The 17,058-nt window shown below is 44.1% G+C and overlaps 1 protein-coding gene across 1 annotated transcript in view; it reads right to left on the reverse strand.

The window, feature by feature from the left end:
• Window positions 1–17,058, reverse strand: part of SYT11 (synaptotagmin 11) — a 26,931-nt gene that overhangs the window by 2,523 nt on the left and 7,350 nt on the right. The window contains exons 2-3 of the mRNA XM_042440972.1: window positions 7,815–8,638; window positions 4,119–4,242 (exon numbers count right to left, since the gene is read on the reverse strand). Coding sequence (XP_042296906.1) covers window positions 4,119–4,242; window positions 7,815–8,638 — 948 coding nt within the window. The remainder of the gene's footprint in view (window positions 1–4,118; window positions 4,243–7,814; window positions 8,639–17,058) is intronic.

The raw sequence follows: 17,058 nt of genomic DNA on the forward strand, positions 1-17,058 counted from the left end.
CACATCCTTTTAAAATTGTGGTGCCCAGAACTGGACACAATATTCCAGGTGGGGCCTGACCAAAGCAGAATAGAGTGGCACTATTACTTCCCTTCATCTAGACACTATACTATTATTGATGCAGCCTAAAATTGCATTGGCCTTGTTTGCTGCCACATCACAAAGAGGGAGATTCCACCAGACTCCGAGGGAGTCTGTTCCACTATTGGACAGCTCTTACTGTCAGGAAGTTCTTCCTAAGGCTGAGATGGAATCACTTTTCATGTAGCTTGCATCCATTGTTCCGGGTCCTAATCTCTGGAGCAGCAGAAAACAAGCTTGCTCCCTCCTCAATATGACACCCCTTCAAATATTTAAACAAGGCTATCATATCACCTCTTAGCCTTCTCTTCTCCAGGCTGAACATCCCAAGCTCCCTAAGTTGTTCCTTATAGGGCATGCCTTCCAGACCCTTCACCATTTTAGTCACTCTTCTTTGGACATGTTCCAGTTTCTCACATCCTTTTAAAATTGTGGTGCCCAGAACTGGACACAATATTCCAGGTGGGGCCTGACCAAAGCAGAATAGAGTGGCACTATTACTTCCCTTGATCTAGACACTATACTATTATTGATGCAGCCTAAAATTGCATTGGCCTTGTTTGCTGCCACATCACACTGTTGACTCATGTTCAACTTGTGGTCTACTTGGACTCCTAGATCCCTTTCACAGCCAGGTGTCCCACATCCTATATCTGTGCATTTCATTTTTCTGCCCTAAGTGCAGTACCTTACATTTCTCCCTGTTGAAGTTCATTTTGTTAGCTGTGGCCCAGCTTTCTAGTCTATTCAGGTCCTTTTGAATTTTGATCCTGTCCTCTGGGGTATTAGCTATGCCTCCTAATTTGGTGTCATCTGCAAATTTGATACGTATGCTTCCAATTCTGTCATCCAAGTCATTGATAAAGATGTTGAATAGCACTGGGCCCAGGACAGAGCCCTGTGGGACCCCTCTGGTCACTTCTCTCCAGGATGAAAAAGAGCCATTGTTGAACACCCTTTGGGTTTGGCCGGCCAACCAAATACAAATCCATGTAATGGTTACTTTGTCTAGCCCACATTTCACTAGCTTGTTTGCAAGAATATAATGGGAAACCCTATCAAAGGCCTTACTGAAATCAGGATATACTATATCACAGCATTCCATTGGCTTCAATGGGGGCAAACAGAGCAGGGCCTCTGCAGCAGACCTCAGTTCTTGGGCAGAAAAATATAGGAAGAGGCACTTCCTTAAGTATCAAGGTCCCAAGCTTATGATAATAGCAACAGTAATAGACTCTTGGACAGAATCTGGATTTACTGATAGTCCAAAACTCTAGCCAGCAGCACCAGATAGACTGTGAAAATGGGATGATTTAATAGTTAAATATTATCATTATTTATTTTAGCATTATTGTTGTTGTTGTTATTCTTGTAATAATGATAAATATACAATGGTCCCTCCACATTTTCTGGGGTTAGGGAAGAATGAATGACCCCGGTGAATGTGGAAAAACAGCAAATAAAAATGCACTATTCTTTTTACTTAAGAGAACATCTCTCCAGGAATCTCCAGGGCCCTTTTTCGCTGCCGCTTCAGACCGTTAAAAATAGTCGAGTATATACAGTGTGTATTTGAGCAAGCGCTCGCAAAGCATGTGGAAGGTTTAGACCGGCCAGTCCTTTCTGAGGTTCCTGCATCGGGTCTCATTGGTGCTGCTGAGGCAGCCATAGAGGGGCAGCCTGGGGCCGAAGGCTGGCATAGGCTGTGTGAAGGAACTAACTGAGGTGACATCGAGTGCTCATGCACATGTGGCAGATGCTCCTGCTTCCCTCCTTTCCCTGGTTATTAATGGTCAGGAAGTTCCCCAGGAGTTGTGTGAACAGACCTTCCTAATAGCCGGGCAGGCTGTGGGGTCCAGTGAGTTGGGGTGAGAGGAAGCAGCACTGAGTCCATTGGCAGACAGATTAAGCACCACAAGGAAGGATGGGGAAACATTCACAAGCCTTTCTGCAGCCCACAAGCCCTTCAGTGGTTAAAACGTTCCAGAAAAACTCTTCATCCTGCTGGGGGGGAATGTGTGAAATATGCTTCCTTGATAATTTCTCCCCCTTAGAAAGTGAAAAACAGCCTAAATATATCTCTTCTGTTGCTGATGCAGAGCCTTCTGTTTCTCCAGTCATCTGATAGGAAGGAAGGAGACCTATCCCTAGATGGATGGGGGCTCTCTCTGCCTGACAGGGCTGGATAGTAGGAGGAAGGAGTAAGAGCTTTTTACAGGAGTAGGGGTAGGAATAAGGTGTAATAAAATATATTTGTTACTCTTTATTCCTGTTATTATATTGTACATGCAAACACTATTTCATACAATCATAAAGTTGGAAGAGACCCCAAGGGTCATTCAGTCCAACCCCTTCTGCCATACAGGAACTCCCAATCAAAGCATCCCCGACAGATGGCCATCCAGCCTCTGTTTAAAGACCTCCAAGGTCTTTAAACCTGCCAATCTTGCAATCAATAGTGTCAGTGTCTTAACCACTTGAGCCATCGCATCATCTTAAACATCTACCCATTTGACATATCTCTGTATTTGTTGCCGTCCCTCTCAAATGGTGATATGACATCACGTCAGTCACTACTTTCAGAGGGACAACAATGACATTAAGGGTTGGGCATGCTGGGGGGAGGATTTGGGTATGCTGGAAGGAGGATATTTTGAAGGAGGAACTGGCCCCAATCAGCTTCGCACCCTAGCATAAAGGCAACAGCCCCTTCCCATCTGGTACCACTGATTTGCAAGTACTTATATACATGATGGATCTAATCAAATATCATGGATAGTAGGCCTTCATAGAGCTCTTCTCTTCTGTCAATTTGTCTAAAGCCAAAATGAGAAACCCTGTTCTTCCATCAAGGTACACATTCCTTAAGGAATAATAGGTTGTATGCTGAAACCATTTCTCTCCCCCTTTTCTCCATTTTTGCAACCCCCTTTTCTCTCCCACCCCATTCAGGACGTAAAGAATCTTTGCCATTTTTTTCTGTCCTTGTCAACTGCTGCAAGATTTTTGTGCTTTCGGTGAGAGCAAAAAGAACAGCTTCCTCCTATTTCAGTGGATTTTTTTTTGCAAATGGTATTTTGGTATCAAACCCTCTGCTTTTTTTCTCCAGGGGAAAAAGTAAAAAATATATATACAAAATGCAGTTTTTTTCTTTTAAAAAAAAAAAAAAAAAAATCTTTGCACAACCATAATTTCCACAAAAAAGTCTGAAAATAGAAAAATATAATCTAAAAGGTGCAAAATTTGTTGCAGTCTCAGCTAATGGGCAGAGTACTTCTGAATTCCTTTGTTCTCATGTGTGAGGATACTCTAAGCAAAGGTTTACATGCCTAAACCTCATTGCCCCACATTTGCTCTTTCTACCACCAGCTTCTCTCTCTTTGCACTCCTTTTTCTTTCTGTCATACTTAACTACCATGTCTCCATCCTGTGGAATCCTGGGATTTGTAGTTTTGGGGAAATTTAGTATTGTCTGCTATAGTGTCTTACCAAACTACAGGTTCTAGGATTTCATAGCAATCAGTCATGGCTAGTAAAGCGGTAGCAAAGTACTACAATTGTTTAGTATGAAAAACAGCCGTCTGTCTCTCTGCCACCCAATTTCCTCCCATTCTTTCTCTCTTCCACTATTTCCCTCTCCCCAAAGCAAACAAGCAAACAAACAAGCAAACAAAGCAAACCCATAAAATAGGAGTGGCATATTCTACAACTCAGGTTAGAAGGGAGAGTCCCAATTAATCTGTCATTAATCTGCCATTAATCTGTTGCAATGCCTGTAAAGTGTCATAAATTTATGGTGCTATATAAATAAACATTAATAATAATAAGTATTCAGTCCTCCAGTTGCCCACCCCTGTTGTAAAACAATAGAAGGTGAGGAAGGGAGCCTCTGTACATGGATGCTCCTTTTGGTGATGGGCAGCATCAATTGGAAATGATGCAAATGATTGGGCCCTCTAATGTAAAAGGAAGGTCTGCACAAGGAGAACTGACTGCAACATCTGGAAGCACAGCGATGAGCTGAAGTAAATAGCTTCTACCTGAGAGGCCAGTGATGTCCATCTTCGGCAGATGTCTTGCCTTCAGCACAACTACAGTCATTCTCTGGGCCACAGGCTGGTATGACAAGGACACTTGCAGCTCCCCTCTGCTGACACATTTCTGCAAAGGGATGACAAGGTCAAATTTCTTCAGCAATAGCAAGCAATAGCATTTACATTTCTAAACCACATAATTGTGGACTCAGCACTCTCTAAGCAGTTTGCAGTCTGTACGCCAACTGCCTCCAACAAGCTGGGGATTCATTTTACCGACAACGGAAGGATGGAAGGGTGAGTCAACCTTGGAGCCCTGGAATCAAACTCACAACCTTGTGGCTACAGGACCGGCATTTAATCACCGCACCACCAGGGCTCTTCAGGGCCACAAGTGCAAGACACTTGCACCTTTCTTATATCCTCATTGGATTGTTGTAATGCACTCTACATGGGGCAACCTTTGGAAACTGTTCAGGAAAATGCAATGCTGCTGACTGGTACTGGTTCACAGGGATTATGTAACTCCCCCCTTTGGAAACAGTTTCGCTGGGTATCTGTCTGTTTCTGAGCAGAGTTTAAAGTGTTGGTTATGAACTTAGTTTGGGTCCAGACTATCTAAAAGACTGTATCTCCCCATACAAGCCAACCTAGATCTTCAGGGGAGGACTTTCTTTCAGGCCCAACACCTTCACAAGCCCTGTTGGTGAAGAGAGAGGCTCAGAAGAGCCAAAGAGCCACATTTGTGGCTTTGACTTTTGTGGATTTAATTAATTGCAGTTTTGATTAATATTTTCTCTCTAGGAATCTCAAAATCCTTGAGCACAATTATGCTGGAAGTTGACTATAGAGTTGTATTGGAGAACCTAGAAGTTCCTTGAGAACACTTCTCTAGGCATTTGTAGGTTCTCTAGTATGATTCTATAATCAACTTCTGGCAGATGTTGACCATAGAGTTGCACTAGAGAACCTGGAGATTCCTAGAGAGATGTTCTCTTAGGTAAAAAGAATAGTGTTTTTCTATTTGCGTTTTTTCCACTTTCACAGGAGTCCTTCACCCCTAACCCCAGTGAATGTGAAGGGACCACTGTAGTTCATTTCTAATACTGAGAGGAGTGCTGAGAATACCATGGATGGCCAAGAAGAAAAACAAATGAGTTCTAGAGCAGATCAAGCCTGAAATCTCATGGAAAGAAGGATGACTAAATAAGGCTATTGTACTTTGGCCACATCATGAAAAGGTATTAATCACTGGAAAGGACAATGATGCTAAGAAAGGTAGAGGACAGTAGAAAGAGAGGGATACTACATGCCAGACTCAGTCATGGAGGCCTTCTACAAGACCTAAGCAGAGCAGTGGTGGACAGGGGGTCTTGGAGATGTCCCATCCACAGGGTCGCCATGAGTTAAAGTCAACTCAAGGGCAGTTAACAGACAACAGCAATACAAATTCCTAGGTTCAAAATATGCACAGAAGCACCCTCTTCTTTTAGTGTATGTCTTCTGCACCTGGCACTGGATGAAATTGTTGGATCTAGTAAAAAAACAAAGAAATGCACAAAAGTAATCCTGATCATCCTATAGTCTATCCAGGTATTGATGTGAGCTCTGGATAGTTAAGAAGCAGCATAGGAGCAATATCAACTCAATCGAAATGTGGGACTGGGGAAGAGTGCTAAGGCTTCCATAGACAGCCAAAAAGACCAACAAATGGGTTCTGGAGCAGATCAAGCCAGAAATCTCCCTAGAGGCCAAGATGACAAAACTCAGGTTGTCGTACTTTGGACACATCATGAGAAGCCATGAATCATTGGAAAAAACGGTACTGCTAGGAAAGGTAAGAGGGAAGTAGAAAGAGAGGAAGGCTGTATGCAAGATGGATGGACTTTATTAAAGAGATCATTTTGAGGATGAGTTTGCAGGAGTTAAGCAGAACAGGAATGGAGTACAGAGGTTCTTGGAGATGTCTCATCCATGGGTCCAGATCGACGCAAGGGCAGTGAACAACAACAACAATGAAAGTTACAGAGATAAGGCAGTTGAAAATGCCTATTGTACAGGGTGCCTGAAAATTATCATTACAATGTCAGTTATATATAAAATTGAAAGCGTAAAAATAATATTTGGACACCCAGAAAAATTCCATATTTGGAATGAACAGGTCAGAGCATGGAAACATTTTTTTGGACTGCAGTTCCCAGACTCCCCAGCCAGCATGGTCCCAAGTTTGTTAAAAGGGAATTAATTTGGTGGAAATAAACTTGGAGCGTTGCTAAGTGTTACAAAGCCAGCGTTAAGCTGAACGAATAGCAGGCTGGGTTGCCATGGGCATCATGTCCTAGTTTTCTGTATTTTCAGATGGCCTTAGCCTGAGGTAATAATTGTCCAAAGCAATTCCTATCCTAGCAGCTGCCCAGACTCACAAGTGGAAACGGGGTGAAGTGGGTAAACACAAAGTGATCTGTGGCCTGTTTTCTTCCTTATACCGTCTAGGGATGAGGATTGTGCCGGATTCAAGGCTTGCTGTAGCCATCATCACCTTCCTAGGTGAGATAACCCAACTCTTTGCAGCTGTTTCTGATTACAACTCCCATTGCCTCAAACATTCATGAGACTGATCACCAACCACTACAAGAAGAAAAGTAAGGTGCTGCTGGTTGGTTTAAAAAGAACAGGTGAGGCAAAAAAGCAGAAGTAGCAGCATTGTACATCAGACTATTGACTTCTACAAAAATCATTGTGGGAGATCAGAATGGACCAGTTTGGGGAAAATAAATGGTGAAAAAACACCCATAATTGAAGAAAGAGTCTACTACAGGCCACCAAACCAAGAAGAGGTGGCAGACAATGCTTTTCAGAAACAAATCTCAGAAATCTCAATGATCCAAGAATAGGTATTATGGAATATTTCAATTACCCTGGTATCTGCTGGGAGACTAACTCCTTTAAGCATAGGCTGTTGAACAAATTTTTGATGTGCCTTGTAGATAATTTCATTTTAAAAGGCTAAGTAAGGACCAGGCATCCTAGACGTGATCCTAACCAAAATGTAAGAGTTGATCACGGATCAAAGCTGAAAAGCATTATTATGCCAAACCCCTATCTCAATTGGCCACTGGTCACACTGGTTGAGATTATGGCAGCTTGCAGTTCATGAAAGTAGCAATCCCAAATGATCATGGCTGGGGATGGTGTGGCCTATAAGCCACATGTGCCACTTGAATGCTTTTTCATGGTCCTAGGTGCCCTCAGGACATCTTTGCATCATCCCAGAACTCCCTCTCATTTAAACAATATTTCCACCTGTTTTTGGCCTCAGAATTTGTTATAAAAAACACTGACAACTGCGCCAGATTTCAGAGGTTTTGCTCCCCCAGAATCACAATGCTGAGGAAATGGCCCAGATTAACATACTATGCCAATACCTCAATTTTCTTCTGCAATTCCTCTTAAAATGGCAAAAGAAAGTGATACTGGGTCACTTGCCATTTTGAGAGGTATTGCTGACAGAGGCATTGGAGTAGTAGAGGGTCCCTCTCAAAATGTCAATAGGAAATGACCCAACATCACTTCATGTTTACTATATTAAGAGGAACTGCAGAAGACAATGGAGATATGTTACCAGGTTTATATCCCACTCTGTGTTTTAAGCCCTGGGAGGAAAGCTTTCTTCAAATCCAAATGAACCATTTCCCCTACCTGTATATTCCTTTTGATGATTTCCCGGGTTAAGTGGACCTTCCCAGTGCTGGGATCCACTCCAGCCAGTGGGACCATCACCTCTCCAATAACATCATCTCGAGAAAAGCGGTCAAAGCTCAGCACAAGGAAATGCAGCACCAGGTCCTGGAGCTGGCTGTAAGGGATCCCATAAAAGGTAAAGGTCTCATCGAACACTGGGTCTAGGGTCTTCCGGAGGACACGTGTCTTCACCCGGTGCCTCTTGTCGGGCAGGATTGTCATCTTGATGTAGGGGTCTGACCCCTGGTTTTGCTCATCCATGACAGGCAGCCCATGGGCTTCCTGGATGGTTACCACCAAGGCTTTCTTTGGGAAGTTGTAGTCCACAGAGAAAGTCAGCATCCCAAGCATGACCTCTTCTTGAGGAGAAGACGGAGAGGGTGTTTTGCTCCCTGCCGGTGTCAAGCTTTGACCTGGGCTCAGCTCTTCTCCATAATCAACTTTGATTGGAAGCTGGTTGACACAGGTAGACATGTCTAGAGCACTGGATAGTTTGTTAGAGCCCACTAATCCAGCTTCAGCCTCATCCACTGAAAGGTTGCCATTCCCATCTTTTCTGGCATTGCCCATCTTGTCTCGTCGGATTCGTATGATTTTCTTCTTGTTGCTCAGTGTCTCCGGGTAGATGCTGATGCCCTTCAACATGTGGATGAACTTGTAGGGAGGTGTCTTGTGCTTCTTCTCTGCTTGCTGATGGCAGCACGTCCATATAAACACAGTCACAGAGACAGACACCACCAGGACTGTGGCTCCAATGAGGCCTGCCACAATTGGAGAGACATCTGGGAAGGAAAGGAGAAGGTGGAATCAGAAAAGAAAAAGAAAACAGCTGGAAAGTAGGGAAAATGTAAAGATAAAACCCATGCTGATCAATAGATAACCTTCCCCTTTAGAGGGAACCCTTTAGCTCAGTAGGGTTGTTGCATCTGCCTTGCATACAGAAGGTTGAAGGTTCAACTTCTTATGTTTCCAGGCAGATCTGTTTAAAAGCAGTGTGAAATCATTGGTGGTCAGTCAGTGCACAATTTCCTTTTTTTCCAACGGGGGGAAAATCAACAAGATGAAGGTGTCCAGAGAGACTTAAAATAGGGTAAACGTGAGCACAGTCCCAACTAACCCTCTACTGTCCCATTTTTCAGCAGCTTTTAAAAAGTCCCAGTTTCTTCTCCCACCTCCCTCCTTTTTCCTCAGCTTACTTCAGTTGCTGCAAAATGAGCTCAAAATTCAGAAATGAGTTCAAAATGCACCCAATTAATTCAATGGGGAAAGGAGAGGTAAATCTTGTCCTTCCCAGCAGACTTAGGCAAAAGCAAACTGCTGCAGCATCTCCTAGTATGTGTGCTCTTTCTCATTACAGTGCACCATTGTTTTATGTAGGGGATCCGTTCTGGATTCCCCCCCCCCCACATAAAACAAAAAACGTGTATGTTCGAACCCTATTACAAGTAACTATTTTAACTGCTCAAACAGTTATGCTTGCTGGGATTTGTAAATTCTTTGGCATCATTTTCATTTTCCTTATCCTTTAGATCCATTGTTACATGCCGTTAGGTTTTATCCTTGACTTATTCATGTAGGGTTGCCATAATTCCCTACCTCAAAACCAAGAAATTGTAGGGCAAAATGTAGGACATTCAAAAAAATGGAGGGCACACCCAATTAAAGGACAAACACATCAATAAATTAAAAAGAAACATTAAGCCTGCACCCAAAGCCCCCATGGAGACCCGCCAGGCCCTAGCCTCCCTGCTGCTCATTCATCATGCCAAAAATGCAGCAAGGGAGGTGGAGGCAGCAGCAGAAGGCTCAGCACCCACCCTAAGCACCTTATTTTCTGCAGCCTCTGGCAAGGACCTGAGCATGATGCTGCCTCCTAGGCCTCCCCGGGACTGGAGGAGGTCCAGGCTCCGAGCGCGGCACCGCCTCCAAGGCCTCCCCGGGGCTGGATGCAGCACTGCTGCACTCGAGGCCGAGGCCCAGGCCTTCTCCAGCCCCAGGGAGGCCTAGCAGACCATGCTGGCTGGGGCTGGAGGAGGCAGTGCCGCGTTCAGGGCCTTGGCCCCAGAAGATCCAGTGCAGCCGTCTAGCCTCCCCAGAACTGAAAGAGGCCGAGGCCTCGAGCGGAATACCGCCTCCTGCAATCCCAGCCACGCGAGCTGGGGCTGGAGGAGACGGGGCTGCACTCGGGCCTCAGCCTCAGCCCCCTCCAGCCCCAAGGCGGGGACGACCATCATGGAGGGTGATGGAGGAGGAGGAGGAGCTGGGCCCGGAGGAGGCTCTCTGCCTTGTTCCAGGCATATTTCCTCCAGTAGACTGGACATTTACAAAATGTGACCTGGAGCAAGGCAAAAATCCGAGACTGGAGAGTTAAAAATGCCCATCCAGGATAGGACATTTTTGAACCCTCCAATCTGGGATTGTCCTGCCCAAAATCAGGATATGGCAACCCTATGTCCATGGGTCATATACAAATCCATAAACTGTCCCCAAAACCTGCTCTCGACTTATACAAGAGGTCAACTTATACTCAAGTATGTATGGTAACTGGCACTTCTCCTTATGCAGGACCCATGGCTGCCTATGACATTTAAAAACAAGATACGGTGAAAACTTTAATTATACAAAAGTTAAAAATAATTAAATAACAGTACAATTAAAAACAGGATGGCAGCACTGGGTAGTGGTTTGATCACTGGACTATGACTCTGGTCACCAGGGCTTAAATCCCTGCTCAAGCATGGAAACCCACTGATGACCTGGTCTCTCACCCTCAGAAGGAGGTGAAGGCATAAGAATTTGCTTTAGTTTCAGAGCTCATTTTTGGAAGTACAAATCTCTTAAGAATTTGACATGTGATGTTTGGTGTCCCATATTTTTGGTTGAGCCACTGTAGTGTAACGGTTTGAGTGTTGGACTAGGATTCTGAAGACCAGGTCTTGAATCCTTGCTTGGCCATGGAAACCCACTGGGTCACACTCAGGCAAGCAAGACATGGCCCTGAACTTGTAAGGCCTGGTTCGGCTGTTGATGACCAGGCCCTTTGGAAGTCTCTCAATCATAGCATCAACATAGAACAAATCCAACCTGATGGCAATTAATGGCATCAGCATAACTAAGATAGTGGGGGGGGGGGGGGAGATGGGAAACAGATAGCCTTGCCATGTCAACTAGTTGAGATTTACAGTGGTCCCTCCACATTCCCTGGGGTTCGGGGAGAAGGCTCCCTGTGCATGTGGAAAAATCACAAACAAAAAAACGCTATTCATTTTACATAAGAGAACGCCTTTTAGGAATTTCCTGGTCCTCCAGTGCAATTCTATGGTCAACTTCTGCCAGTCGTTGATCACAGAATCATGCTTGAGGACCTATAAATGCATAGAGAAGTATTTCCTCTAGGAACCTCTAGGTTCCCCAGCACAACTCTATGGTCAACTTCCAGCAGGATTGCGCTGGAGGACTTAGAGATTCCTAAAGAGAATCTATTAATCAAAACCGCAAATAATCAAATCTGCAAAAGTCAAAGCCGCAGATGTAGAGGGCCAACTGTACTAGCAGATCCTATCTGTATCCCACCTTTCACGGGATCTTCATCTTACACTGCTTTAAGCCCCAAGATGGGGTATTTTAGCCTCCCCCACTCTCTGTGTGATGTTTTGCTGTAAAATCTGCACAGAATTAGACCCACAATGTAGGCATTTGGAGCACTGTCAACTGAATAACTATGAACAACGACTGGCACTGTTCAGTAGCTCGCCTTACAACTGTGTTGTTGGGGATTCATGTTTACCATATTTAACAACAAAATATGACACCCAAACGTTTATAATTCAGCCTGGCCGTGCCTCAGCTGAAGCATTTCTAAGATGCTGCAAACCAGGGCACTGGTAAATGCCACCTGCAGTGACTCCCAATTGTAGGCTTGACTCAGAAAGTGGAGGGCTCTGAGTTGTCTCTCCAATTGCCTATTCTTAACACACCCCAATGATCTGGAGAGTGTCCTGATCTGCAGAACCTTGGAAGCCTGTCATAATCAATAGGATGAAACTGTAGGGTTTGGGTGGGGTATTGTCAGATGTAACTATGCATACAGTTTTTGTGTTTTAACTTACAAGAAATGGGTAAGTCAAAAACTGCCTGAGCCAATATAATGTACTGGGGCAAAAGATGCAACCCCCCCCCCAAATGCTGAGAAACAGAAGTGACATAGTTTGGTTAGTAGTTTTATCCCATTTGGGAGGTTGGTTACAATTCTTTGGGACCTCAGGAAATATAAGAAGCATACACTAAGTAAAGCTTTCTCCTAACAGAGAATCACAGACTTGGAAAAGACAACAAGGGCTACCCAGTCCAACCCCTTGACATGCAGGAATACACAAACAAAGCACTCCTGACAGAGGACCATCCAGCCTCTGTTTAAAAACTTCCAAAGAAAGAGACTCCACCACTCTCTAAGGCAGCCTATTCCACTGTCCAAAAGCTCTTATCATCAAGACATTCCTCCTAATGTTTAGGTGAAATCTCTTTTTCTGTAACTTGAAGCCATTCCACTATTTCCTAGTCTCTGGAGCAGCAGAGGACAACCTTGCTCCAGCCTCAATATGACATCCCTTCAAATAGTTCATGTTACCTCTTAACCTTCTCTTCTCAAGGCTAAACATACACACAGTTGCCTAAAATGTTCCTCACAGGGCATGGTTTCCACTTTTCACCATTTTGGTTGTCCTCCTCTGGATGAGCTCCAATTTGTCAACATCTTTTTTGAATTGTGGTGCCCAGAACTGGACACAATATTCCAGGTGAGGCATGACCAAAGCAGAATAGAGTGGCACTATTACTTCCTTGATCTAGACACTATACTTCTATTGATGCACCCTGGAATTGCATTGACTTACCTGCTGCATCACATTGCTGACTCATGTTCAGCCTAGATCCCTTTTGCATGTACTGCTGTCAAGAGAGGTGGCACCCATCCTATATCTGTGCATTTCTCCCCCCCCCCCCGCTTATGTACCTTAAATTAAATCATTTGGTTGGTTTTGGCCCAGCTTTCTAATCTGGCAAAGTCATTTAAAATTCTGATCCTGTCCTCTGGGCTATTGGCTACCCTCCTAATTTAATGTCATGTGCAATTTTGAAAAGCATGCCCTCTGTCCCATGTGATAAAGATGCTGAATAGCACTGGACCCAGGACAGAACCCTGTGGCACCCCACTTCTCTCCAGGATGAAGAGGGAGCCCTTGGTAAATCAGTCAACCAACTACAACTACACCTAACAGTTGCATGGTCTAGCCTACATTTTACTACCTTTCCCCAAGAATATCCTGGGGGACCTTGTCAAAGCCTTACTGAAATAAAGATATTCCCTTCCAAGCATTTCCTTCATCTAACAACCTTGAAACTCTATCTTAAAAGAGAGAAGTCTAGTCTGGCATGAATGTAAGCCCCTTACTCTAACTGGTGTATTAGCCCTCAATCCACTGGAATTCGAATGAGATCACAAAACATTCCACAAATGGTTCAATTTGTTGTATATATCAGTACATATACTTCATGTTGTGAATGGTTATGATGATGGTGGCTGATTTCTTTCTTGCCTGTCATAATCATCAATAAGATATTTCCTTTGGGCCATGAGATTCAGTGGGTGTTCTTGGGCCAGTCACTGTTTATCACCCTGACCGACCGCATAGGGTTGTTGTGAATATAACATAAGAAACAGCAGAGCCATGTATACCTATTTGAACTCAGTGGGGAAAAGGTGAGATATAACAGGGACGTAGCCAAGGGGGGGGGGGGTTTCTAGGGGTCCGTACCCCCCCTTCCATTAGAAAAATGAATGGTGTGTGCTGCTGCGCTGCCGCACTCAAGCCCCATTATAATGGTGGCACTTAGTCTGGACCCCCCCCCCTTCCTAAAATCCTAGCTACGTCCCTGGATATAAATGTAATACTGTACACACATGCTGTATGCCTTTGGGGTAGCATTATGATTCTATTTTAATTATAATGCCTCCATTATAGAAAACCCTTTGTAATTTGGTGAGGAAGTAGAGCTTTTTGGTGGAAAATTCTAAATACCTCAGAAAACTACAAATCCCCAGATTCTATAGGATGGAGCCATGGTAGTTAAAGTGATATCAAAGAGCTACAAATATGTAGTCTGAAGATCCATATATACAAGGGGTGTGTGTGTGTGTGTGTGTGTGTGTGAATATACACATGTCCACAAAACACATTTTACTATAATACACTTACGTTTGTCTATAACCGTAACACCCTTGTGGGCTTTTGACATGTTTGTGCATGCATGTGGATGTCAAGTAGGTGTCATCTCGAGGAAACATCCAGCTTTCAGGATGTTTTTTCTAGAAGGTAACCCTGGAATTTAATGCACAAGTCACGAAATACAATCAGATGGCCTCCGCTGTGTTTGCAACATCCCCTCCATCAACTCAGTTACTCTTGTTTGTCTAATGAAATAGAAACATCCAGTTATTACAAGCCAGAGGCAAAACATGTCTTGTGATAACTCAGGAAGGGGAACAGCGAGGAGAGAGAGAGAGAGAGAGAGAGATGGAGGTGGGAATAGGAAGAGTCCATTAAGGATAGGTTGGGGAACGCTATAGACTGTTGGACTGTTTGTCAACCACGAATAAGCCATGGGGGAAGCAAATATTACAGCTCCATCATCACCACCACCACCAACAACAACACCATCATTATTATCAATTTCATGGACTACCAGATCTTACCACTAGGAATTTTGAACCCTGATTGATTTGCATTCTACCCAAGAATCTAGGAGTCATTGTCGTTTCATTTATGTGCTGCCATTTTCCTTTTTTGCATGTGCAAAAGGACTCACTGGAAAAGGCAATAATGCTGGGAAAGGTGGAACGAAGTAGGGAGAGAGGAAGGCCACATGCAGATGGATGGACTCTATTAAGGAGGTCACTGTGGGTTTGATGGGCTGCAGGAATTAAGCAGAGCAGTGGAGGACACAGGCTTTTGGAAATGTCTCATCCAGAGGGTCGCCATGAGTCGAGATCGACTCAAAGCCAGTTAACAACAAAAACACCTTTCTAGGAATCTCTAGGTTCTCCCGCGCAATTCTGTGGTTGATAACAGAATCATGCTCAAGGACTTACACATGTCTAGAGAAGTGTTTTCTCTAGGAATCTCTGTCTTCCATTATGACTTCTGGTGGATACTGACCACAGAGTCATGCTGGAGGACCTAGAGATTCCTAGAGAGAACATATCAATCAAATCTGTGAATAAGCAAATCTGCTAATGTGGAGGTTCAACTGTATCTGCATACAGTTCCCTCATGACTGGGCAGACTGCAACCCCCATCACTCCCAGGCATGCTAACTGGGAATGACGGAGACGGTAGCACTACACTTCTGGAGGGGTGGCAACTTGGGAAAGGCTGGCTTGCACCGACGGACAGCCACTGTGACATATCCTCCAGCGCTTCATGGGTGAAAACAGGGAAACCCTTATGTCCATCACCCGTTCCATGAATGCTTCCACTGCTTGACCCAATTCTCCACCCGCCATGAGCTATCTTATAATCTCTTTTCTGCCATAACATAACAGTTTGCTTAAAACAAGAACAACAATTTAAGAATGCTCTAATAGAAATCTCGATCTCACAGACAAAGGCCCCAGTTGTGTTGCTTCTAGAGCAGGTGCAGCTGAAACACATACAGCCCCATTGACTCTCTAGGCAGGCAGTTAGTTAGCTGGAATCAAAATAGATCTCCCCACTGGTGCCTGCCACAGGATTCCCAAGCAGAGGTTTCATGTCTAGTGAACAAATGTTTCCCTAACAAAGAAAAATAGGGCATTTATTGGGCTTTAATTGGAGGTTTAATACGATTATTAAATCATGAGAGGATATAATTTTATCAGTTTGGCTTGGTTTGGTTCTACCCCATTACAGCTCATCCACCCTCTCCTTAAGTCCTCGCTCACTCGCACGCTGCATCTGCACTGCAGAAATAATGTAGTCGACATAGCTTTAACTTCCATGGCTCTGCCTTTGGAATCCTGGGATTTGTACTCTGTTGTGGCACCAACTCTCTGGGGGAAAAAGGCTAAATATCTCACAAAACTCCAAATCCCACAATTCCATAGCACTGAGCCATAGCAGTGAAAGTGGTGTTAAACTGCATTATTTCTGCAGTGCAGATCAGACCACATGGCACTCAGGAATATGACAATTTTGTTAAATGAGAAGGAGGGAGGGAAAGTTGCTAGGGCTTCTAACACTCATGGTTATGGGTTAAATATCTGAAGAATGGAGCATGGGTAAGTATAGGATTGTAATCCCACAAGCATGTCCACAATAATGGTTTTCAGGAAATTGGACTCCACAAGTTACTTCTTTGGGAAGTGTGATGGAGAGCAATGTGGGGTGGTTTTGCAAGCTGTATGAATTTGGTGGATAAATTATTGCAAGTCTTTGCCATCTCTGCAGAATTGGGCTGAAATTATACACCTGGAAGAGAAGAATGATACTGAAAAAGAAGAATCCAGGTAAGGACTAGATCCTTGCTGGGGCCAGCCCAAAACATTTTGCTGCCTGACATGGACCCTTGAATGGGGTGGGAGCAGCAAAAGACAGCTTTTAGAGGATCAGCCTTACACAAAATGATCTGGCAATGCTGGGCTGCCAAGACTCCTATGGTTAAACTTCCTCAGGAATTATATTAAGCAGTGGAATGAATGATGAAGTATTAGAAATACTGTGATTATTGTGGAGCCCTTCCAGGAATAACAATGGCTGGCTGCAACCTATTCTGTGCACGCTTACCTGGGAGTAAGACAGACTGAATACACAGAGATATTTTTCTTCATATACATTGTGTTTATAAGAATCATAGAGTTGGAAAAGACCTCAAGGGCTATCTAGTGCAACCCTCTGCCATGCAGGAACACACAATCAAAGCACCCTTGACAGAGTCTTCATAGTTAAGGATATTTCAGTAGCATTGGTGGGAAAACTAATTTACCCTCCCACTGCAACTCCATGCAAGTAGGCAAAATAGCAACCTGCCTCTCAGTGCTGAACCCTCTTCCACCTTAAAAAATAATGCCAGTGTCCCTGCTGCCTGGGATTAGGGTTGCCATAGTTGGCGAACTGAAAACCGGGACAAATGTAGGACAAGGTTTAAAAATGTAGGGCCTTTTTTTTTT

The sequence above is a fragment of the Sceloporus undulatus genome, chromosome 9, assembly GCF_019175285.1.
Source record: "Sceloporus undulatus isolate JIND9_A2432 ecotype Alabama chromosome 9, SceUnd_v1.1, whole genome shotgun sequence".
NCBI classification, from domain to species: Eukaryota; Metazoa; Chordata; class Lepidosauria; order Squamata; family Phrynosomatidae; genus Sceloporus; species Sceloporus undulatus.